The following is a 24,905-nucleotide window of genomic DNA, read 5'->3' on the forward strand; positions in this document are numbered from 1 at the left end:
ATTTTACGACTTTATTCTCATTACATTATGACTTTATTCTCGTAATTTCCTTTTTTTGTTTTTTTGTTTGGCCCTAATACTCCGTCGTATAAGTCGCCGGCAGCATCACTACATGTCTGTCCCACTGACAGGGGCGCCTCATGTTTCATAGGGGTGCCGGGGCCAGTTAAAGGGGACCTATAATGGCATGTAATATCTATTTTAAATAGGCCTTGAATGTCTTAAAAACAAGCTTTTGATTGTTTTTGATAAATAAATTAAAAATTCAGCCTGTGAGCCATGTCTTTAGCATTCCAGTCTCTAACCTCATTATCTATGCGGGATTCTGAGTGGGCGGGTGTCAAGGTTTGACATTCCCCCCACATTTCTGTTTCTGTTTTGCCCCGTCTGTGGCCCATCTGCCCTGATTGTCTGCACCTGTGTCTCGTTATCCCCTGTGTATATCTGGTCTTGTCATTCCCTTGTTCCCTGTCGGACCGTACTGTTTTGTTCCCCATGTTTCCTGCCACGTTTTGCCTCCTCAAGTTTTTTTTGATCCCTGTTTAGTTTGTTTTGGATCCTGCCAAGCAGCGCTTTGTTTTTGCCTTTGTTAAATAAATCCTATTTTTTGCCGCCTCCTGCCTCCCGCCTCCTGCTCTCCTGCGTTTGGGTCCACACCTTACCCCAAGACGTGACAGCGGGGAGGCTATGATAATGAGGCACTGTGCTGATTGGCTGCCTTTAATGACGGGATACACCGCTACGAAAAAATGGCAGAAGCTCCGGCCGGCGGAGTTATTAAACCGTGTCCTAACTGCATGCGATGCGAGCGAGTGTCAGCAACAAAATCTATTCCATTGCTTTACTTTCTATTGGACTGTCCTAACTGGTCGCAGCGATGCAGCGCTGCGCAGCGGAATGCGACGCGCCATTTTAAGCTGAACATTTGTCGGACGCCCTGCTTCTATTTTCTTCCTGTCGCTCGCGTTGAAAGCCGGTTGAAAGCGCTGTAGGAAACGGTCGTGGATGAGGAACAGCTGATCCAGTTAGTTGAAATGAGAAGTTATCTCTATGATTCCTCCTCATTTCACTACAAAAACCTCCATAAAGTGGCAGCTGCTGGAGGGAGATGGACAGAGAGCGTCCGATGTCACGCAGTGCAACTTGATAGTCAGACGCTCGCATGCAGTTAGGACACGGTGTTTAGTTGTGGGGGTGGTTTGCATTTTGGTTACGTAACGAAAATCAGCAGAATCTGAATGGCTAGAAGCCACATCACACTGGATGGCTCATCCGGGCGGCTGTACAGACACTGCAGAATTTGGTTGCTTTCCTCCTTCTCTGAGTTGGCAGGTTGAGGGGAGACCACTTTATATATGTTAAAGCAAGAGAAAACGTGTTTTTCATAATAGGTCCCCTTTAAATTCTTGGGGTGGACACCAAGACTAAAAGCCGTCATTACAGGATTTTATTATACTGTTTAGAATACAGCCTCAGAAATACTTAACGAAACGCCTACTGATATGCATTTGGCCCAAAACGCATAACTGACGATAGAATCTCGAGTGACTGGCAAGTGTTGTTTTTTTTATTTTTTTTATTAAGGCAAGTGGGGTGGCCAGCATATTTGTAGGGGGGGCGCGTGGCCACCCCAGGCCACCCCTTGGAGGCGCCACTGCCCACTGATTAACACAGACAGTCAATCAGCCGATCAAGAATTTGGACACGTAGACATGGTCCAGGATGGACCCTTGGGTTTCCCACGAAGAGGACCGGGAAAAATGATCCTGGATGGGAGCAATGATGGGAGGATGGATGGATGGATGGATGGATGGATATCAGTGTATACCAGTGGTCTTCAACCGTGGTCCTCGGGACCCCCTGTCCTGCATGTTTTAGATGTTTCCTTGCATCATCACACCTGATTCTAATTAATGGTCATCATCAACTTGTCATCCAGGTCTGCACAAGTCTGTTAATGACACAGTCATTTTTATCAGGGTGTGCTGAAGCAGGGAAACATCTAAAACATGCAGGACAGGGGGTCCTGAGGACCAGGGTTGAAGACCACTGGTGGATACAAAGCCAATAGTAGCAGGGCTGCAATGCTGATAGGAATCAGTCGCTTCTGATAGCAATCAACAGCAGCTGCTTCAGTTTGTTCAATGTTTGGAAAAAGTTCACCTTCCAACTTTGCACGTGGGAACGTTCAACTTGGACGGGTTGTTAGTCCGAGCTTTGACTCCCAATGTAAACGTAACGCTCCATAACCCCCTCAATCAGCTCGATGGCTTCACTAAAGCCCATTACTGTAGATCAGACACAAATACGTCAAGTTCTAATCTGTTTTCCGTTTTTTTTCTCATCGTCAGTCCTCTAATTATCAGATCGGGATTCTGCTGAGCTGAAAATCAAAAAATACAGTTTCCTTCAGATGTTCACCTGTAGCTATTTTTTAGTCCAGCAGGCTCACCATGTACAATACGAATGTTGTGGAGACATCTAGTGGCAGAAGCTACATATCGCAGCTAAAGAAAAAAAAAGCCTCCTGAAATGCCTCCTCCGCTATGAAGCGGCAGCTCATGGAAATAAACCATATTTGTAAAACACCTCGTGCAAAGAAGAAAGAAACCAGTCAACAGTGCTCCACTTAAGCTTCTTTTTCCAAGACGGTGTGCAACATCTTTAAGATAAACAACCTTTTTCATTTAGTTACACATTTGCCACAACATATTGATGTTATGGCAAATTTACCTTTTATTTAAATTTTAGTTTCTTTAAGCCACATCAATAACAGGCATCAACTATGTCAAATTTAGATTGTCGTGAGACAGGTTAGTTTTACCCTACTGATGATGTGTTGTTGCAATTAACCACACATCAATACATGCATTTTGCTTCTAGTTGTTTTCATCTTTCACTCAGTCTGAATAAACAGCCTGTTTTTTTTAAATAAAAATTTAAATAAAAACCTGTCGAAAAACAAAAAGGAAATCTTGAGTCAGTGACTCATTTCTTCATGTCCCAGAAGAGCAACGCAGACGGTTACTCCGACCTTTTCCATGGTCTCGTCAGCGGCTACGACTCACAAGTTTGTCACCAAAGAACATCTGACGGATGTGAAACTGTTACAAGATAATTTGGATTGAATCTCAGCGAGAGCCGACTAAAATGTCTCACTTCAAACCGATGGATACTGTTGTGTATGTCCGATAAGTCTCAGGTGACGTACGATGAGAGGGGCCGTCGTAAACCCTCCCTTTACAACCACCAGGCGTCTCACCTCTGGAGCTACGGATCAAAGAAACACGAGGCACAAACATCAAAATCAGTTTATTGGAAAACATTGTTGTATTTACACTATTCTCCTGTAATGCTATTATTTTGAATTCCCATCTCAGTTTGAACTGTGATTAAATAATACGGATGACTTGTTCGTGCAGACGTTTCACCGGGACACGTTTCTCGGTAAATGACCCGAGATATTTGACAGTTTCTTATAATTTCTTTCTTCCAATAGTGCATGAAGAGACTGAATCCCTCTGATTCCTGAGATGCAGAGCGTGAAACCACAGTTTCACGTATCCCAGTGGCTTGTTCTGTGAGTTGTCCGGTGTAAACATCCACTCTAAGGCCTCGATCACGGCGCCTCTAACGTCAAAAACAGGCGACACAGATAGAAATGAGCAGACAGGAACTCAGACCTTCCTTTCAAAAAACACACAAACACTACAATTAAAACATGTAACTTCAAGTCTTCTGATAAAATTAACACTCTTCTCTATGACTAAGCTGCATGTCTGATTGAGAACCACACATTCACGTCCTGAAATGTCCGGCGTGCCGTTGTCACAGCAGCCTCAGCAGCAGGCAGACATGATGCAGCAACGGTGCTCATGTCCTGGTTAACCTCCCCGTTTTTCCTTCAGTCTCAGGAGAAAGTAGCAGACAGGATGGCCTCTTGCTGCTGCTGATGGAGGGTCCCGATCCCGACGGCGGGGGCGGGCAAGGCGGGCCGGCTCACTAACCGCAGCTGACCAGGTGACAGGAAACGGTCGGTGGGTTTGATGCGAGTCATTTATAGAGCATGAGGTTTTTTGATGTTTGAGAGTTGGGACTCGGCTTACCTTGCAGCCCAGCTGCTTCTCGAACCTCGGGGCCACGAAGGACCAGGGGCCCATGTTCTGAGGCTCCTCCTGACTCCAGACGAACTCTGTGGTTGAAAGAGGAAACGATGATCACAACCGACGGCATAAGGCAAGTTTTTACACGTTCATTTTTGCAACCCCATAGATCAGTTCCAGAGGTGAGTAGTAACGAGTTACATTTACTCCGTTACATTTACTTGAGTAAGTTTGGGGAAATTTTGTACTTTTAGGAGTAGTTTTGAATCACTATGCTTTTTACTTTTACTTGAGTAGATTTGTGAAGAAGAAACTGTTACTCTTACTCCGCTACATTAGGCTACGTTGAGCTCGTTACTTTTCTTTTATCCCTTTATCCACGTACGCGTCAATCTCATGACGTCACTGAGTGATTCTTTGGGAAAAATGTTTGTTTTTGCATGTTTTGTCACATTTACACAGACTCAAACACACACAGAGTTTCTCTGAGTTCATGGGCTTGTTCTAGTTCTGCCTGGTTAAAAAAGAAAAGTATAAAGGCTTGACATTTTGTGCTACTTGTGCTTAATTTATTTTTTTATTCTGTTATTTTATTTATATGTATTAAAGTACTTGAATTGACTTTATTTTTTATTAATTTTAATTTATTTTATTATTTTATTGATTTAATTTGCCTGAAGATGATTGTTTTGTACTTTTGTCTGTTTGAATGGTTGTGTTAAAAAAATAAATCAGACTTTACTTAACAGTTACTCAGTACTTGAGTAGTTTTTTCATCAAGCACTTTTTTACTTTTACTCAAGTAATTATTTGGATGAATTATTTTACTTCTACTTGAGTCATATTATTCTGAAGTAACAGTACTTTTACTTGAGTACAATTTTGGCTACTCTACCCACCTCTGATGAGTTCATACTAAACATGTACGTCACTTGTGAAGTCGGGGCCCTCTTAGCCATCGAAAGAACCTCCCAGGGTTCCACAGAAATAACCTGCTACCTGGATTTTTGTCACAAATCAGGCAAGTGAAGGAGAGGCCACCAACTCTCCTCCCTTTGCATCTGTTGATTATTTGGTAGTTGACTTACACGGACTTATAAGCGTTCAGTTATTGTGCTCCTCACCGGTGGAACAAACTTCCTGTAGACCTGAGGTCTGCTCCAACTGTCAGCTCCTTTGAATCAGAGCTAAAAACATTACTGTTTACTCAAGCGTACTCTTAAATTAAATACTTACCTGCTGTTCTCTACTGCCCTTACTTTTTAACAACTTGGGCTTTTTATTATTTTACCCCTTTTATTATCATTGTATTTGTTATTTACTGTTTTAACTGCTTTTAATGTTGATGTAAAGAACTTTGAATTACCTTGTGTTGAATTGTGCTATACAAATAAACTTGCCTTGCCTATAACGAGCTGGTGGTGACAGGAAGATGATGTCAGAAAGTCATTTTATTCTAATGATTATTATTCTTATTATTATACATTTCATACTACATCATGTTCTTATCATTTTATGGTAGATTTAGTTTTAGTTCTTAAGCTCTTCCACCATGCCCTGGTGCAGCAGGGGGGTCTCTGGTCTCTCTGTGCTACTCTTTTTTTTTTTGACTCTACATTTTTATTATGATGATGATGATGTGTGTATGTGGGGGAGTGGGGTTTGGGCCCTGTTTTAACTTTTTAAATGGTACCATTTTCAGCCGGGGTAAACATTTCAGAGGGTCTCAGAAGAGATTTTTACCCACCTGCGAGAGGGTTCATGTTGATACCGCGCATCCAGTACTCGAGTTGAGGGGGGATGAGGGGGGATGGCATCCCCCCTGAAATAAAAATGGTCAAAATCATCCCCCCTTTCCATCCCTTATGTCATTTCATCAATGAATGTGGTTTTACAGCTATTTCAACATTTAGAGTCATCACCAGAAAAATAACACCAGAAAAATAAATTATTTGACAATTTTCACCCGTTTCAAGTAGATTTTCACTTGAAATAAGTAGAAAATCTGCCAGTGGGACAAGATTTATCTTCTTATTACAAGCAAAAAAATCTTGTTCCACTGGCAGATTTTTCTACTTATTTTAAGTTTCTACTTGAAACAGGTGAAATTGTTGTTTTTTCCAGTGATGAGTCTTGTTTTAAGTGTAATGAGATTTTTTTTACTAAAATGAGACATTTTAACTAGAAATAAGACAAATATTCTTGTTAAGATTTTGAGTTTTTGCAGTGATCCATTTTACTTATCCTGTGAAGGACAGAGTCATATTGATAAGTTCAGAAAACAGTTTTTTATTGTTGTGTTTTGATGTATTAGATGTAAGCCCAGTGGATATTTAAAGCTTACAGAAGGCTGCATTTAACTGCTGCTATGTCATTCCTGCAGTATTTCTGCAGGTGTTTTGGTCAGTGCTATTATTTGTATTATATTATATTATTTGTAATCAGCACAAATGATCTGTCCCCATATGATAAAATCCACCATTCCCCCTGATTTTTTTTACAACTTTTTTACAACATCCTTATTTATATCCATATGATAGCAGAAAAGAAACCTTTGCGTACATTTGTAACATTGCAAAGCCGGACCGCAGCTCCTCCACGCCACGTGGGACCACGAACAGGGTTAAAATGAGCATCTCTCTTCAACATATGTTTAGTCCCCAAGTGGGAACATTAACTTCTATTTGCTGCAAAGCTGTGATCGGCTCTCACTCCAACCCGCTCTGATTCACATCCTTTTGTTCCCTTAACGAAAGTTTACACTCCTCGACTTCCTTCAAGCAGAATCATTTCCAATCGAACTGAAACTGGTTTTCTACACTGCGTTGGTCTGAAACAATGCAACAGAAACCTGAAGTCAAAGCTGAACTTTGAGGATTTGCTAAGAATAAAACTGCTCATCCAAACACGTGTCGCTGAAGCCCCGCCCACTCCAACCAATATGAGTTAAAGTGCTCCATACGCAGTATAAACCACTTAAACAGATTAAATCATTAGAGCCCAGAGAAAGAGGAAAAGACACCATATAAATGTGAACCATTTGCCAATTTATCACATTTGGCATCAAAGTGTCAAAACAAAGAGCTTCAGTATCAGTCTGTGAGTGCAACTTTCCTAATACTTGCTGTAAATAATGTCATGTTGCATTTAAATGTAAACAACCTTTTGAACCTGTAAAAATGATCAATGTCTCGCATCCTCTTGCGAGACATGGAGTTTTTAATCTGCGACCTTTCTCACGTTGATCTTTTTACTGATTAAAAAGCGTGGACGATGTGAGACCACAGTACAAAAGAAGGCGGCATCAGACTCAGAGCTCTTCTCATCTGAACTTTAGCATCTGAGAGGTAAGAGGAAGTGGCTTTGGTGGTGCTTTAACAAATTAATCAATCTGAATATGTACAAATGATGAGAGGCAGGAGATGGTTTCCTCAAGAACGGAGATAATCATACTGAGAAAACCTTGAAAAAAAAAGAAAAGAGGAAGCTATCACATGTTGAGTTATCCACAGTGTGAGGACGATGGTTTCAAAGGTGTGGGATGGAGACTCTGCAGTGAAGGGCAGTTTGGTCGAGCTCATAATCTAAATACGTTACACACACGCTGATGTGCCAGAATACTGACGGTTCCTGAGATCTGCTCAAGGCAAATTAACTTTCTATAACTCCTGCTTTTGTGAGGGTTTCTCTTGATACTTCTGAATCTGCGCGTTGCGGAGAACAGAAATGACTTTTCAAACACAAACTGATGATATGAAATGTATCTTTTGGCGTCAGTACACCACCTTCTTTAACCCCAACCATAAAAGTCAGGTATCCTTCAAGATTCCCTTATCATACAGATACTTGTCACCAGAGGTGTCAAGTAACGAAGTACAAATACTTTGTTACCTTACTTAAGTAGAAATTTTGGTTATCTATACTTCACTGGAGTAATTATTTTTCAGACGACTTTTTACTTTTACTCCTTACATTTTCACGCAATTATCTGTACTTTTTACTCCTTACATTTTAAAAACAGCCTCGTTACTCTATTTCATTTTGGCCTTTAAAAAAAACTATCCAGTTAAATTGCACCATCCGGATAGAGTGAATTTGGTTGTGGTTGGATGAGAAGTATAAACATAATACCATTCCGACACCCTATAGACGAATCCGGCGAAACCCGGAAGTCGAGCGGCCGCCATTACTGCGGTGGCGGCTCCGCTCCTCCGCTCCAGCCCATAGACATATACGTATGGATCTATTACTCCGCTCCCTGCCAGGCTCTCTTAATGTATTTGTATCATCGGAACACTCCTGTCCCGTCACGTGCATTTGTTTTGATAGTGAATGAAGACGGGAGGGACTTTCAAAACTACTTTTCTGTTTCACCAAGTGAACAGACGGAACGCAAAAAAAGATGTTAAACTGCTGGAAAGGAACTGGAATTTACCTGGATACCTTAAACAAGGAAGCCAGGGAGCGGTATATGGAGAAAATAATGATTATTAACGGTTTGGGTTCATATGAAATCACTACTAAAGAATGAAGCTCCGATGAGGATTTACTGCCGCAGTTCTGCAGAACCACCGTCTTACTACCTTATTTAGTGTTTGGCAGCTGCTTTGGTAAATGTTTGACTCGCCATGTGTTTCAATAAATTAGTATAATATAACAACATACAGTAGCCTACATCTTTTTTATTACTCTTACTTCTCTTTTCTTTTTTTTTATGCTGAAGAGGCTCCGATGGCGTGAGCAATATTTTTCTTTTCCTCGTGAGATTATTTTTTTCTTCTGCAGCTACAAATAGAGTTGATATTTTTTCCTCAACAAACTAGTTTTATCTGCAGATTGGGGTTATGTATGTATGTATTCTGTATCATCCGGAGCTGAGATAGTTCTGCCCTTCGATTAGAGACCTGTAATTGCGTTTTTTTTCGTCATCGGACGCCAGGCGATCAATAAAATATTCTTGGATACCTAAAATAAAACAAAACATAAACAGGTAATATTTAATTGTGCAGACGTGCCTCGTAAGGAGAGGAGGTGGAGAGAGCTATATTACAGTGTTTAATCATACACTCCCTTATCTCCCTATTCCTCTATTCTTTCCTGCTTATCGCTCAAACAAATCATTATTTATAAATTAACATCAGCATTAATTTAAGATACCTTCATTATTTATGGAAGGCCACTGTCTAACATCATCAATCCAGCTATAATGATGCTGTAGAGCGTCAGGTTACAATAACAGCGCTGCGGTGGCAGATTGACACCTGCCACCGCAGCGATGGCGCCGCCGCAAGATGGCGGCGCACACAAACCGGTCGCCGGATTCGTCTATTGGTTTGTACGCGTCTGCTCTCTGAAACACATGTTAATGCTCAATAGTACACATATATGGTTCTTTAATGTATTTGCATTATACTAAGATGCATTCATTTTCAATGGCCTTTAGCCTTAATGGCTTTTTTCCCCCTTACATTACTTTTACTTTTATACTTTAAGTAGTTTTGAAACTGGTACTTTTATACTTTTACTTGAGTAAAAAAACTTGAGTTGATACTTCAACTTCTACAGGAGTATTTTTAAACTCTAGTATCTATATTTCTACCTGAGTAATGAATGTGAATACTTTTGACACCTCTGCTTGTCACCTTGAAAAATATAGATAGAATAGAGAAAAAGTCTCTGTAGCGGGTCGGATCGGTGTTGGTGCGACACGTTTGACGATTTAATCCGGGAAAAAACAGCTACGAAGATTAAAGTGAATGTCCTCGACTCTGCAGCCTTGTTTTCTCAGAAATTACAGCTTCATTCGTGTTGATTCCAGCCACATTCAGACTTCGACGGTGGAGGTTGTGAGTGGAGGTTGCGGGGGCCACCGTACCTTTGGCATCGGGGTATTTTTTGAGCTCCTGCTGCAGAGCGTCCAGGGGGAAGGGACACAGCTCCTCCACACGGACGAGCGCCGTGCTCTGGTTGGCCGCCGCCTCCCTCTGCTTCAGCAGGGCGTAGTAGTGCTTCCCCGAGCACAGCACCACCCTCTGGACGCTGCAGGACGAGAGCTCTCGGGTTAATCTGCACACGTTTACTCAAACGGTTTAAGAGCAGCCGTCGTCTCGGGGCCGGTACCTTTTAGCTGCGACAGAAGTGTCTCCCAGCACCGGTCTGAAGCTGGTTCCTGGAGCCAGCTCCGTCAGACTGGACACCGCGCCCTGGGGAGAACACAACCATCACTCCGTCACCGTATCGTACTGGATACACCGAGCTGGAGATCTCAAATGTCTCCGGCACTTAGTTTAGTTTATTTCGGTCATGACATCACAAAAAAAACAAAACAAATAAGACAAACATCAAAATAGCTTTTACAAAATTAAAAATAAAAGTGACAACCAGGAAGCGAATACACTGTTTAAAGAAAACATCACAAACAAGTTTCCAATATACAAATAACATCTAGACCGAAAAAGGTGTAGGCTGAAGCAAAGCTTATTCATTGCCTACCCTCAAAACAAAAGGATAATTTAAAGAAATGAAATAAAAGCAAGAAGTAAGAGATAAGACTGCCAGTAAAACAAATTGCCTCCATGGGGATAACAAAGATTCCTCGAGAAATAAGAAAGAAAAAAAAGTTGCAGTCTACATGTTTCCTTCATCCTTGAATAATCAAATCAAATCACCAATTAAATGAATACTCAAATCAACATAGTCAGCATCACCACTTATTACTTTGGTATAGAGAAATCATCCTTCTTTTCAATGTTTTTTTAAATAAGGTTAAGGTTTTACTTGATTTCAAATCCCTCTCCAACTTATTCCATACATCCACCGCTGCCACTGTAGCATCTCAGTTTGGTGTTGGTTCTGATTGTTGATTTCCTGTATATGCTCTACCCTCTGAGGTTTTAATTGCTTTGTCTTAAATTGAACATATTTTGGATACAGTCTGGCAGCATGTTCTTGTTGATTTTGAACATAAGCTGTGCAGTTTTGAAGTCCACCAGTTCATTGAATCTGAGCTCATTTGTGTCTATAAATAATTGGTTGGTTGGGTGCTTGTATCCAACTTTGTTCATGAGTCGCACTGCTTTTTTTTGGAGTAAGAATATTGGTTTTGTGATTGTCTTAAATGTGTGTCCCCATACTTCTATACAGTATGTTATATAGGGTTTTATTAAAGATGGATACAGGAGTTTTAGTGAGTTTAATGTAAGAATATTTTTACATTTATATAGAAACTTACGGAAAACCTGAGCAGCATCTTGGGTCCGACCACGATGAGAGGTTTGCGGAAGTTTCGGATCATCTGTCTCCTCAGCAGGTGGAAGTACTGAGCGGGGGTGGTGGGGTTGGCCACGCACATGTTCACGTTGTCGCCGTCCACTCCCTCCTCTTTACTGTCACACATCTGAAAGGAAAAAAACACAAAAGGGTAATGATCCAGGTAATGTGCAACAGCTCATTTACACGTAAAGCTGGAGTTCACACAGAAAGGAATCGTGTTTCAGTGCTGATGAAAGTGCAGATTGAAGGATTGTGAATTACAGGACTGTCTCAGAAAATTAGAATATTGTGATAAAAGTTCTTTATTTTCAGTAATGCAATTAAAAAACAAAAATGTCATACATTCTGGATTCATTACAAATCAACTGAAATATTGCAAGCCTTTTATTATGTTAATATAGCTGATTATGGCTTACATTTTAAGATTAAGATTCCCAGAATATTCAAATTTTTTGAGATAGGATATTTGAGTTTTCTTAAGCTGCAAGCCATGATCAGCAATATTAAAATAATAGAAGGCTTGCAATTTTTCAGTTGATTTGTAATTAATCCAGAATGTATGACGTTTTTGTTTTTGTAATTGCACTACAGAAAATCACAATATTCTAATTTTCTGAGACAGTCCTGTATAATTTAAAGGGGACCTATTATGGCATCTAATACCTATTTTAAACAGGCCTTGAATGTCTTAAAAACAGGCTTTTGACTGTTTTTGCTAAATAAATTAGAAATTCAGCCTCTGATCCATGTCTTTATCTTCCCATTCTCTAACCTCATTATCTATGAGGGATTCTGAGTGGGCGGGGCTATGATAATGAGGCTCTGTGCTGATTGGCTGCCTGAATGACGCGATACACCACTATGAAAAAATGGCGGAAGCTCCGGCCGACGGAGTTAGTTGTGGGCGTGGTTTCACGCATCGCTCCCGTCGTTACGTAACGAAAGGGAGCAGAATCTGAACAGCTCGTAGATCCACATCACACTGGACGGCTCATCCGGGCGGCTGTACAGACACTGCAGAATTTGGTTGCTTTCCTCCTTCTCTGAGTTGGCAGGCTGAGGGGAGACCACTTTATATATGTGAAAGCAAGAGAAAACCTGTTTTTCATAATAGGTCCCCTTTAATTCAGACTAGAGAGGGAATCGTCTTCATGAATGGATGAAACCACAACCTGCTGCTGATATCGGACTTTTAAGCAACACCATATTTGTTTGTTTTAATTATAATTTTATTTACTTCCAAATACGAACACAAGAACACACAAGTAATGGTCTTGTTGTAGAGAGTGAATAATGTATAATAATGTTCGTCATTTTAATCAAAAACGCACTCCTTCAATAATTACTTCACTTCCTTGTTTTCATTTCAGGCAACACTTCTGCAGCGTTTCATGCAGACTTTTAATCCAGTCGGTTTTGGAGAAGTAAAAATGTAATTTTGACACATCTGTGCAGAAAAAAAAGACTGAAATGATCTTGTTTAGGGAAAACAAAAATAAAAAAAAAGAGGGAGAAACACAACCTAGGAATATAGTTCATCTCAACAAACAAGGTTGTTTTGTTATTATTTAAACCTCGGTGTGGCAGCGAGCTCAGCGCCAAACAACGCATGAAGGAAATAGCTAAATCTGGTTTTCATTGCATTTAAAAAACTCGGAGGACATATAAAGGGTGTTAAAGGCAGCAGCGACAGAGATCAGTGGAGCCTTTACCGGCTCCCAGAGTCACTGAACTCGTTTCAAAGTGCTGCAGAGGGAAGAGAAAAACCCTCCTCTTAAACACGTTTAGCTTCAACAGGTTACATCTGGGAGATGTTTTACACCTCAGCAGAGGAACTGGCTGGTCATCTCTGCACGGCGAGTCGGTCTCTGTCACTAAACTTTGGATCACGCTTCCAGAAAGCGTCCAAACTGCGAGTTAAATGACCACTTGTGATGAAGCAACTTTCAGAACTGCTTTTTTTCCCCATTTGGAATTTAAGATAAATGAATCCTTACAAGGTGTGAGATCTAAGGATTTTCTTTCTGTGCGTCTGATTAAATACCAAGTTCTTCCTTTACTTGATGAACATAAATGCTTTTTAACAGAGGTTTAGTAGTAACCTGGATTTTTTTGATGAGACCACTTAAATGACACAGAAAGGTCTTCTGGTTATCAAGCTTTGAATATTGGTATCAGGTATGATTTCCTTTGTAATTTAAGTGCTTGAGGTCAATAGTGGCAGTAACACCAGGAGATTTTCCTTGTAGTTTATTTCATGGTCTTAATTAAAAGCAGTCTGGGAACAAAGTTATACAACCTAAACATGAAGGTTTGGGACCGAAGGATTTGTTTGTTTCTTTGTTTTTTGCTTTAAAAAAGCTTCTTTAATGGAAAGACACAAGTGAGAGCTCTTCCTGCAAATATCAGGCATATATATAATTAGTTTGACACACCTTTTGTTTAATCCGGTAAATGTGTAGCATGCATAATAATACACACTGGAGTCCCATTATTCTATCTTTTTATTATGTATTTATTTTTTTACCTTAAGTGTCAGATGTGACTCCTGAAATGAAATATAGCACCTGTGCAAATAGAATTTGAATCTAAATGCTTGAGCACCAGATGTGTTTTTTTTTTTTATTCGTGTTATCTGTTAAACATTTAATAAAAAAAGGCTTCTTTTAATATCTATTTTAAGGCCACTTTATGCCCAAATACCACATGTGACCACCTGGGGGCAGCATATCACAACCAGGTAAATGCATCAGTCTGGTTAAATTTACTAGGAGTGAGAGAGTAACAGCACAGTCAGGGGCAGCAGATCTATCTGCCCCCTCCTGGTCGGAGGGGGTACTGCTTCATACTCTGAATGGCAATAAGTATTTGTCCAATCAGATTAACACTCACTGGCCTTTTTTTGTTTTTGTATGTCTTCCAATAATTTGCTTAACTTAACTTAAACACCCCAAATATTAAAGAAAGTCTTTCAAGGGGTGTGAAGATGTTCAAGAAAAATTAAAAAGACAACACTATTTCCAGAAATATTTCCTAAATTGGTTCATTTATAATAGTTGTGGCCAGTTGCACGTTGCTCAAGTACAAATAATACTTTTCTTTTTTCTTTATGCCTCTTCCCTGCTGACATTTGTAACATTTGTAAAAGTGTGCCACCAACGTCTTGGTCTTTACATACGAGCAGGACAGTAAAACCCTAAAACAAGAGTGATGTTCTGGAAAGTGCAACTCAACGTCGCCGCCGTTAAATGTGACGCGTTTGTCTTCACAAATGTGAAGTGTTTAATACGGCCGAGAAGAGAATGATGCCATCAGCTTTCTATGTGTTCGCGTTACTTTGTGAAACTTTAATCAGTGTTTTCATACCATGTTATTGTCAAACTGATAAATTATTTTGCTCCTAACTTGACATGAAAGGATGCAGTTCAACTGTTTCCTTCAGTCGTTCTAACATCGCACCACATGTGGCGCCTGGTTTCATCTTCTTCTCGTAAACTCAGAAGTTTTTCCCATTTCTGCATCTCCTAGAGTGAATAAGAAGAGTAATGCGCGGTGCAGATAAAGGTTCCCTCTGTTTTCTTCTGCAGCCCTGTGAAGGTGCTGCAGACGTACGACGTGATCAGAAAGTTAGAAATTCTCACACTTCTCATCCGGTTACACAAGCTGTTTCCCCTTTTTTTAACACCTCTTTGTCAACCCGGGGAGGTGGAAACATGAGAGGATCAGATTTTAAGCCTTTCCAGAGAGTTGCTCTTCCATACAGGCGAGAGGAAAAGCCTCCCGTCAGGGCCTTCAGCCCCTCAAAGGTCTATTCAGCGACTGGGATCCACCCACTCCCCTTGTGCAGCTCGAGAAGGAGACTACAGTTTACAAACCACTCACTTAAATAATCCAGGCATGAATTAATATCAGTTCTCACTTGTGTGTTGCTTCAAGGAGCTCGTTTCAGAGCCATGGACAGGAGTGAAAAAAACAACTTTTGGCCTCTGGCTGAAGTTCAACATTAAACATCCGTGACAAGGTTTTATAGTTAATCATTAAGCAGCTGCTGAGGAATTTGTTAAAGTTTAACGTGGGGAACGGTGACGGAGAGGAGAAGTGAACCACTGCCGATGTTCATACAGCTGCAGAAGTGACTGGATTCAGTTTCCTCGGCCCTGCGAGAGACTGACCGTGTATTCACACCGAAAGCGTACCGGCTGCCCGGCTGACATTCATTGTCTATGAAAGTGCACTGCAAGAGGCGTCGGAGGCCTTGGAAGCATCGGGAGCGGCACGATGGAAGCCCCCAGAGCGTCAATTTGAAGTTGAGAGAATCTCACCTTTATGCAACCGAGCAGCAGCGGCGACGCCGAGGCAGCGTCCAATCACAGACCGGGATTCCCAAAGCTACAATGCACTTTCGTCTACACACAAACGTACACTCATTCACATGCAAACATCAGCATAGCTGTGCACTAACAAACTTATTTTATCAGGAATTCATCTATTTTACCCAGCAAACTGACATTTTTGCTGATTTGACTGCCGTTTTACCTGAACTAAATGTTTTAACCTGAACTCTGCTCATGTGAAACACGTAACTGGTGGTTAAGGACCTTTATGGTCTGAACAGTTTTATTTGCTACATCGATCCAATGCAAAATCATTAAAAAAAAAAACGTGCTTGATCCGCAGACCAACCTTGTTAAGGAGAGCGCATATATATATATATATATATATATATATATATATATATATATATATATATATATATATATATATATATATATATATGCGTCAATGACGAATAAGGATTTTCAACAGGTCAATTTTAAAATAATAAAAAAAATAATATCTATTGCAGTAGTTCAAACATTAAGAATGTTGTGTACACAAATTCATAGTAAAACTTTGAAATTAAGTGATTTTTGTCAAGATGAATTGGAACCATGATTCATATTAAAATAAATTAATTTCCTTAACATCTTGACATCTTTTTTTTTTTTTTTACAAGTTTTCAGTGTTATACAAAAATGGCTATTTTAATGGTCGCGTCACATGATATTTCATAAAATGGACATCAGTCAAACTTTGTTTGTATATTATGATGGAAATATAAATATAAATGTGTATAAATCTTATATCACTACAAGACATTTCGGAAATCATGCCAGATAGGGCAGAAGATTGATTTAAAAACATTTAGTGTGATTTCAAATAAGTTTTCAAAACAAGAGTCTAGGGCTGGGCGATATGGCCTTTTATTAATATCTCGATATTTTTAGCCCATGTCACGATACACGATATATATCTCAATATTTTGCCTTAGCCTTGAATTAACACTTTGATGCCTACAATCACACCAGTATGATGATTCTATATGTCTAAATTAAAACATTCTTGTTCATGCTGCATTAATATATGCTCATTTTAAACTTTCATGCAAAAAGGGGGAATAAGTCAAATTTACCAAAACTGTATTTATTAAACAGTTACTAAGCAGTGAGTGGCACAAACATAAAAAGTGTAATTTCAAAATAGAAAGTGCACGTTGCATCTCTGACTCCCCGTCTGAAGAACATCTGCTAAGAACATGTTCTGGTTCTGGTTTTACCAGGATGACCAGGTTTCACCAGGTTTTACCAGGTTTTACCAGGATGAGCTGCTCTGAGCAGCAGGGGCCCCTTAGAGCACCTTTATATTAAATTGTAGGTGCAGGGACTGCAATGTTTCATCCTCTCCTCCTTTACTTTGCATCACTTTCACTTATTGTTAGAAATATGACGTCATATAGCCTTGTTTGACTTTGTTTCAATGATAGTGATTGATTTCATGTGGCCACATTTAAGCAACACTAGGTGACGTTTCTCAGCTCTGAAAGAGAAAAATCTGAATTATGGTTCCGCGTTAAATCGACGCAGAACCTACGGCGTAGGGGACGCGGCGACGCACACTTACGCCATAGGCGCTGCGTTGGTGTGACGCAGGACCATAAATCAGCCTAAAGGCTTGGCTGCGCGTGTAGTGCTAAGCGGCTCCTCGGCTCGGAGAGAGCCGTTCGCGTCGTGCGAGGAGAAAACATCCCCTCCCGTCTTTACTAAGCCGGTTAGCTTTGAAAAGAGTCCGCCGCGCGTAGCAACCGCGCAGATGAGCTCACGGCGCAAACAGGCCGAGTTTGGGAAAGTTAAAGTAAAGTTGAAGCGGAGGAAGTGAGTGGCGCTCCCGGACAGCAGCACTGACACCTGCAGCTGGTCGGGGGCCAATGATGATGCACACACGACAGCACGTGACTGACATGTCCTGAGCTGACGTCACGCGGGAAACAGAACGCGGGAAGCAGAACGCGGAAGCAGCAGTGCAGCAGTGAACACAGCGTTTTGATAGCGTGGGAAAAAAATCCTACCGCTACCACTGAACTTATTCACCTCAACGGGCCCAGCACTTGGGCCCGTGTCGGTAAGTCCCGCTCTCTACCGGATCCAAACCCACCCGATCTGTGCCCACACACCGCCGCGGACTCCTCTTGGAGTCCTCGCGCGTAAGTTCCATTTCAGAACTCATCAGCTGAGCTGTACAGCACACGTAAACCGCAGCAAAAGCACGTCAAACACAGTTGCTGCCGTAGTTTTTGTTTTCTGGCAGAACGCGGGAAGCAGAACGCGGAAGCAGCAGTGCAGCAGTGAACGCAGCGCTTTTGACAGCGTGGGAAAAAATCTTACCACTACCACCGAGCTCACTCACCTCAACGGGCCCAGCATTTGGGCCCGTGCCGGTAAGTCCCGCTCTCTACCGGATCCAAACCCACCCGATCTGTGCCCACACACCGCCGCGGACTCCTCTTGGAGTCCACGCGTGTAAGTTTCATTTCAGAACTCATAAGCTGAGCGGTACAGCACACGTAAACCGCATCAAAAGCAAGTGACTTCACGCCAAACACAGTTGCTGCCGTAGTTTCTGTTTTCTGGTTTCTAGGCTACCCCATCTTCCCCCATGGCTCCACTCACCTCCCCTCATGACTGCGACAGCTGCCTCCGCAAATCCCAGAAGATCGCAGAGCTGGAGCAGCGCATTTCCAACCTCCACTGGATCAGGAATGAAGAGACTCGCCTGGACTCAGTGATTATTCTGGGCGCCGGTCCTCCTGCCAACCCCGCTGACCTGGACTCCACTCTCCCGCTGCCTGATGCCGGCTCCCCCGCCGCAGCGGTCGCCCCAGCTGATCCGGTCTCCACTCTCCCGCCGCCTGATGCCGGCTCCCCCGCCGCAGCGGTCGCCCCAGCTGATCCGGTCTCCACTCTCCCGCCGCCTGATGCCGGCTCCCCCGCCGCAGCGGTCGCCCCAGCTGATCGGACAGCCCCTGTCACTCCGCCCCACACTGTTGCTGTCCCCACAGCTACATCCAGGCTAGCCTCCTCAGTCTCTGCTTCACACCCGGATCCCCTGGCTGGAGACACATGGCTCTTGCAGGGGGCCAAGCCGAAGCCAAAATGGGTGACTAAAAGCCGAATTTCAGAGGCAACTTTCACCCTTAACCCGAACCCGAGGCTCGGGTCCCTCACGTCCACCCCTATCCAAACGGCACGGCCCACAGTCAATGGGAAAAAGCGAGGAACACCCAACCCGCCCCCCTCCTCCCCCCCTCCCCCCTGCGAGCTCCAGCTGGGAAACAAATACAACATCCTGAGCCTTGAGGATTTCCCTCAACCTGTCCATCCTCCTCCAGCCAGCCCCGTCACAGCCTCGCTGCCAGCAGCCCGAGGGGGTCGTGGGTCTGCTTCGGGTCCTCCATCGTCCCGGTCTGTGACCACCTCCTCCTCCCGTCGCAAAATTGTGAAGGAAGCTGCTCTCAGGGCGCGACGCTCCAGTGATCTACCCCGCTGCAAAGTGGCCGCAGCTGCACCTACAACCTCGTCAAGGTCCCCTCCAACAGAGGACCAGTGCCTGCCGCCCCGCCCCCCTCCCCCCCTGTTTCCCCCAACCACCGCTATAGTGGGGGACTCCATAATCAGGAAAAGGCGATTTTTCAACGCCTCCACGCACTGTTTTCCAGGGGCCACAGTCACAAAAATGATCGAAATACTTCCAGGTTTACTCCAAACACTTCCCCACTCGATTAATCGTATCATCCTGCACCTTGGGACCAACGATGTGTTCCGGAGTAACCCCGACGTGCTGAAACGGGACTTCAACAGCCTGTTTGCCATGTTAAAAAACTGTGGAAAATCAGTCTTCATCAGCGGCCCTCTGCCCACCCTGGGCCGCGGTGAACAGAACTTCAGTCGCCTCCTTCACCTCCACTTCTGGCTCCAGGCTGTCTGCGGTGTCCATGGCTTTCATTCCATTGACAATTTCAATTTATTTTGGAACCGCCCTTCATTCTACCGGCACGATGGACTTCACCCGAGCAAGCTAGGCAGCCGCATGCTTACAAAAAACATACAGCGCACTGTACACACCATTGACTACATACAGGACACTCATGCATGACTATTTACATGCCACGCCCACTCCCCCGTGCCACCAGTGCCTTCTTCTTCTCCCCCCTCCCTCGGTCAATCACTCCCCCTACAGGCCCCTGCTGTCACTACATCCATTGCCATCTCTGAATCGCTCCTCCTACAGGCCCCTGCTGTCATTACATCCATTGCCATCTGTGAATCGCTCCTCCTACAGGCCCCTGCTGTCATTACACCCCCTGCTGTCGGTCGCCCAATCGATACCATTATAACTGTCAGACCCCTCCGTTTCCACGTGACTTTCAAGGAGCCACGCCCCCCTCCCCGCACAGACCGCCATATTAATCCTGTCAATCACAGTGTACTCTCTCCCCTGCCCAAAGCAGCTGCATATATACCACTCACCTGTCTCAAACTCTGTCTTCTCAATATCAGATCACTAACCAATAAGGCCCTTCTCATCTCTGATCTCATCACCGACAAAACTCTGGACATTTTCTGCCTCACAGAGACGTGGCAACAGCCGAATGATTTCACTCAGTTAAATGCAACCACCCCACCTGGCTTTTCCTTTTTTAGTAAACCCCGCGCTACTGGAAGGGGGGGGGGGCTGGCTCTCATCTACCGTAAAAACATAAAAGTCACTGCTCTCACTGTCCCCCAACACTCCTCCTTTGAATGCCTAGCTGTAAAACTCTCTGGACCCAAACCCATCATCATCATTACCATCTACAGACCACCAAAACCCTCCGCTGTTTTCCTTACTGAATTCTCGTCACTGTTAACATCTGTTTGCACAATGTCCCCTACTGTTATCCTCCATGGCGATTTCAACATTCATATTGACGACCCATCCTGCACCCTAGCAAACGACTTCACATCACTTCTAAACTGCCTTGGTATCACACAACACGTCAACCTCGCAACACATAGCAAAGGTCACATTCTCGATTTAATCTGCTGCACAGACATAACTCCCGCCAACCTCACTATCATGAACTTCCCCATCTCGGACCACAAAGCCATTCTTTATGACATCCACACCCATTTGCACAAAGTCAAAGAACAACGGATCATCTCCTTCAGAAACATCAAACACATCAACCCCACAGATCTCTCTACCCTTATCAGCTCCTTCCCCAATCCCCCCTCATCCTCCTCCCCTCCCGATCTGGTACAACACTACAATAACTGTCTCTCCTCCTCTCTCACTGCCCTGGCTCCACTTAAAACCCGCTCAGTTTCATTTACCCACTCTGCCCCCTGGTTCACCCCTGACCTCCACCAGCTCAAATCCACAGGCCGTCAACTGGAGCGACTCTGCAAAAGGACCGGACTCACTGTGCACATCCAAATGTACTCCGATCACCTTCAGCTCTACAAAAATGCACTTAATACCGCCAAATCATCATATTACTCCAACCTCATTAATTCTGCCACAGGAAACAATAGAGTCCTTTTTTCAACCGTCAACCGCTTACTTCAGCCTCCAAAAACCCTCCCTACAGACATCTCCACTGACCAGTGCACCGCCTTCCTGGACTTCTTCAGCTCCAAAATCAACATCATTCACCATCAACTGGCCTCAACACGCTCTTCCACAAATGACCCACCATGGATAACCACCACCAACCAACCCCTCTCCAGTCCTCTCACCAATTTCACTCCGGTATCAGAACACACCATCTCAGAACTCATTCGTAAAGCCAAAACCACCACCTGTCAGCTCGATCCCCTACCCACCCTGCTTGTCAAAGCATGTCTGCCATCCATTTCCCCCATGATTACCAAAATAATTAATTCTTCCCTCACCACTGGAACTGTTCCCCCAATCCTCAAACTAGCTGCCATCACACCCACCCTAAAAAAACCAGGTGCAGACCCATCTGACCTAAATCACTACAGGCCCATCTCCAACCTTCCCTTCATCTCCAAAACTCTGGAAAAGGTGGTAGCAGCACAATTACAGTCCCACCTAAATTCAAATAAACTCCACGAACCCTTCCAATCCGGTTTCCGCCCCAATCACAGCACTGAAACAGCCCTGGTTAAAATCACTAACGACCTCCTCCGTGCAGCTGACTCCGGCCTACTCACCATCCTCATCCTCCTGGACCTCAGCGCAGCTTTCGACACCATTTCTCACCCAATACTCCTGGACCGCCTGGCTGGCATTGGGATCACTGGTGTTGCACTCTCCTGGCTTTCATCTTACCTCACTGACCGTCAACAGTTTGTCCAACTACAGAACCATAAATCCGGATGCACGGGTGTCACAATGGGTGTCCCCCAGGGGTCAGTACTGGGTCCACTTCTCTTCACCATCTACCTCCTACCCCTAGGTTCAATTCTCCGTCACCATGGGGTCCATTTTCACACTTACGCCGATGACACTCAGATATATATCTCCTCCAACCCCACCGCTGCCATTCCTCCCGCTTCCCTCACCACCTGCCTACACGACATCAATACCTGGATGAGCAATAACTTCCTAAAACTCAACGGCAATAAAACTGAGGCTCTTCTCATCGGCTCCAAATCCACCCTCACCAAGTCACAACCCTCTCCCGCCCCTCCCATCATCATCGACGGCTTCCCGGTACCCTTTTCCCCCCACGTCAAGAGCCTCGGCGTCATTCTGGACAATACACTCTCATTTGCACCTCACATCCATAACATCACCCGGACTGCATTCTTCCACCTCCGCAACATCTCCAGACTTCGTCCAGCACTGTCCCAATCCAGCACCGAAATTCTGGTCCACTCATTCGTCACATCCCGTATCGAATACTGTAATGCACTCCTCACTGGCCTCCCAACCAAACTCACCAACAAACTACAACTCATTCAGAACTCGGCCGCCCGGATCATCACCCGCATCAAGTCATCTGACCACATCACCCCCGTTCTTATCCAACTCCACTGGCTCCCAGTCCAATACCGTATCATTTATAAAAACCTCCTCCTCACCCACAAAGCCCTTCATAACCTAGCCCCCACCTACCTCTGTGACCTACTGAAAGAATACACCCCCTCCCGTACCCTCCGCTCAACCTCTGCTGGACTTCTTTTCACTCCCACCTCACACCTTAGCAGCATGGGTGCCCGAGCTTTCAGTTGTACGGCACCCAGACTCTGGAACTCCCTCCCCCGACACATAAGACAAATAGACTCCATCACCACATTCAAAACACAACTCAAGACTCACCTGTTTAAACTTGCCCATTCACTTTGACCGGTCACCACACACTACCTCCCACCATACTGTTCTGTTATCTGTACTGTTGCCCCTTGATTGTATGTATTGTGTATGTGTGTATGTATTATAATTTCTACTTTATTATTATTGTATTTCCTTTATTGTATTGTTTTGTTTTTATTCTGTAAGGTGACCTTGGGTGACATGAAAGGCGCCGTTAAATAAAATGAATTATTATTATTATTATTATGTGTAACAGGGTGCGCTTGTTTAAGTCTCAGAGAAGGAGAGACGAGACGAGAGAGTGAGAAAAGCCTGTAATTTAATGCCCGCGGCTAAAAGCAAAATGCGTGAAAATTTATATTCGAATATGCACGATAGAGTCATTTTGTACATCGCACAGAGTAGAAGCCGAGATACATCGGCTATCCTCGATATATCGCCCAGCCCTACAAGAGTCATGGTCGGACGGTCGCACCACATGACATTTTGACGCTTAAAACAACAACAAAATCCCAAATAACTAGTATTTTTTGTAAAATTCAAGTGAGTCCATATGTGGGACAAGGTTGGTCATATATATATGGTATTTTTTTTTTATCCATTTAAACCTTTTTTGAAATTGAAAAAAAAAAAAATCAGTTTTTCGGAAAATATAGGCATCACGTCATTGACCCATATACATTATACATACATATATATAGGCTATATACACTATTTTCCCTCCAGTTCTGCAGCGTCAGGCGTGGACAGGCGTTGGCAAGCAGCGCGATGCGAGGCGTCCTGAGTGACCACAGGCGATTTTTGACACTTTCAGTCTAAATCCACAGTGACGCTGTCAAATTGAGGCAACTAAAGACGTTGTGATAATAACCGAGTGTCTCAGGTGAAATAAGGTGTCATTTGTAAACTCACACAAAGCAACACCGTGTTCGCAGCCTAAAAACTTGACCTGAACGTTCCCTTCTCACAGACCTGGAGGAAGCGCTCCATGCGGCAGGAGGAATGCTCGGGCCCGGCTCCGTCGTAGCCGTGAGGCAGCAGGATCACCATCCCGCACTGTAGCAGCCACTTGGCCTCACCTGCAAAGGAACGTTTGCCAATATCTGTGACCGGTTTAAGACGACGTGAGCCATTTCCTGCCAGGTCGGAGGTTCACCTCCAGAGAGGAAGGTGTCAAAGATGATCTGCGCGCCGTTGAAGAAATCTCCAAACTGGGCCTCCCAGATGGGTAGAAGCTTGGGCTGTGCGATGCTCATGCCGTATTCAAATCCCAACACCGCCTCCTCCGACAGCGGGCTGTTGCACACCTGAGCACACACGCACACACACACACCAAATCACAATATATGACATCAGAATAAATCATCTAATCATACCTAGGGATGTCCCGATCCGATCACGTGATTCGAAATCTGGCCTGATCGAAATCGGACGTTGCATCCCGATCAGGGATCGGATAGATATTTTTATTCTCATTATTTTCGATCAGAGCATCAAACAGATAAAGGTGTTTGTTTCTGGTGATCTGCGCACAGCAGTGTTACAGCCGAGGTAAATAAATACAATTTAAGTTACAAAGCCGAAACCCGAACGAAGCGTCTGTGTCTTCTTGAGAAAAACGCCACAGGCTTTGCGTGCACGAGGGCAGCGTAATGGACACCCTTCTGCCGTGAGGAAGATTGTAGGTCACTTCAAACACAAATGTTTTATTCTTTAAGCCAGAAAAGACAGTAAGAAGTAAGAGTTCAGTCTAAAAAGGACATTACTGGCCTTAGTTTACGACACTGTTGCACTTTTATTTGTTCACATAACTGCTGGGTATTTTAAGTTGAGCTGCTGTTTTTATTTAATTAAAATTCATGTTTAAATTTGCACTTTTATTAGTTAATA

At 43.5% G+C, this 24,905-nt stretch overlaps 1 protein-coding gene across 1 annotated transcript in view; it reads right to left on the reverse strand.

The window, feature by feature from the left end:
• Positions 1-3,297: 3,297 nt before the first annotated feature.
• The window catches only part of dhtkd1 (dehydrogenase E1 and transketolase domain containing 1), a 37,693-nt gene continuing 16,085 nt past the window's right edge, over positions 3,298-24,905 (reverse strand). Inside the window, exons 11-17 of the mRNA XM_061721007.1 lie at positions 24,172-24,322; positions 23,988-24,094; positions 11,335-11,499; positions 10,224-10,306; positions 9,979-10,142; positions 4,107-4,192; positions 3,298-4,012 (exon numbers count right to left, since the gene is read on the reverse strand). Of these exons, the coding sequence (XP_061576991.1) occupies positions 3,911-4,012; positions 4,107-4,192; positions 9,979-10,142; positions 10,224-10,306; positions 11,335-11,499; positions 23,988-24,094; positions 24,172-24,322 (858 nt within the window). The 3' untranslated portion in view covers positions 3,298-3,910. The remainder of the gene's footprint in view (positions 4,013-4,106; positions 4,193-9,978; positions 10,143-10,223; positions 10,307-11,334; positions 11,500-23,987; positions 24,095-24,171; positions 24,323-24,905) is intronic.

This window comes from Cololabis saira, chromosome 5 (assembly GCF_033807715.1).
Source record: "Cololabis saira isolate AMF1-May2022 chromosome 5, fColSai1.1, whole genome shotgun sequence".
Taxonomy (NCBI): domain Eukaryota; kingdom Metazoa; phylum Chordata; class Actinopteri; order Beloniformes; family Belonidae; genus Cololabis; species Cololabis saira.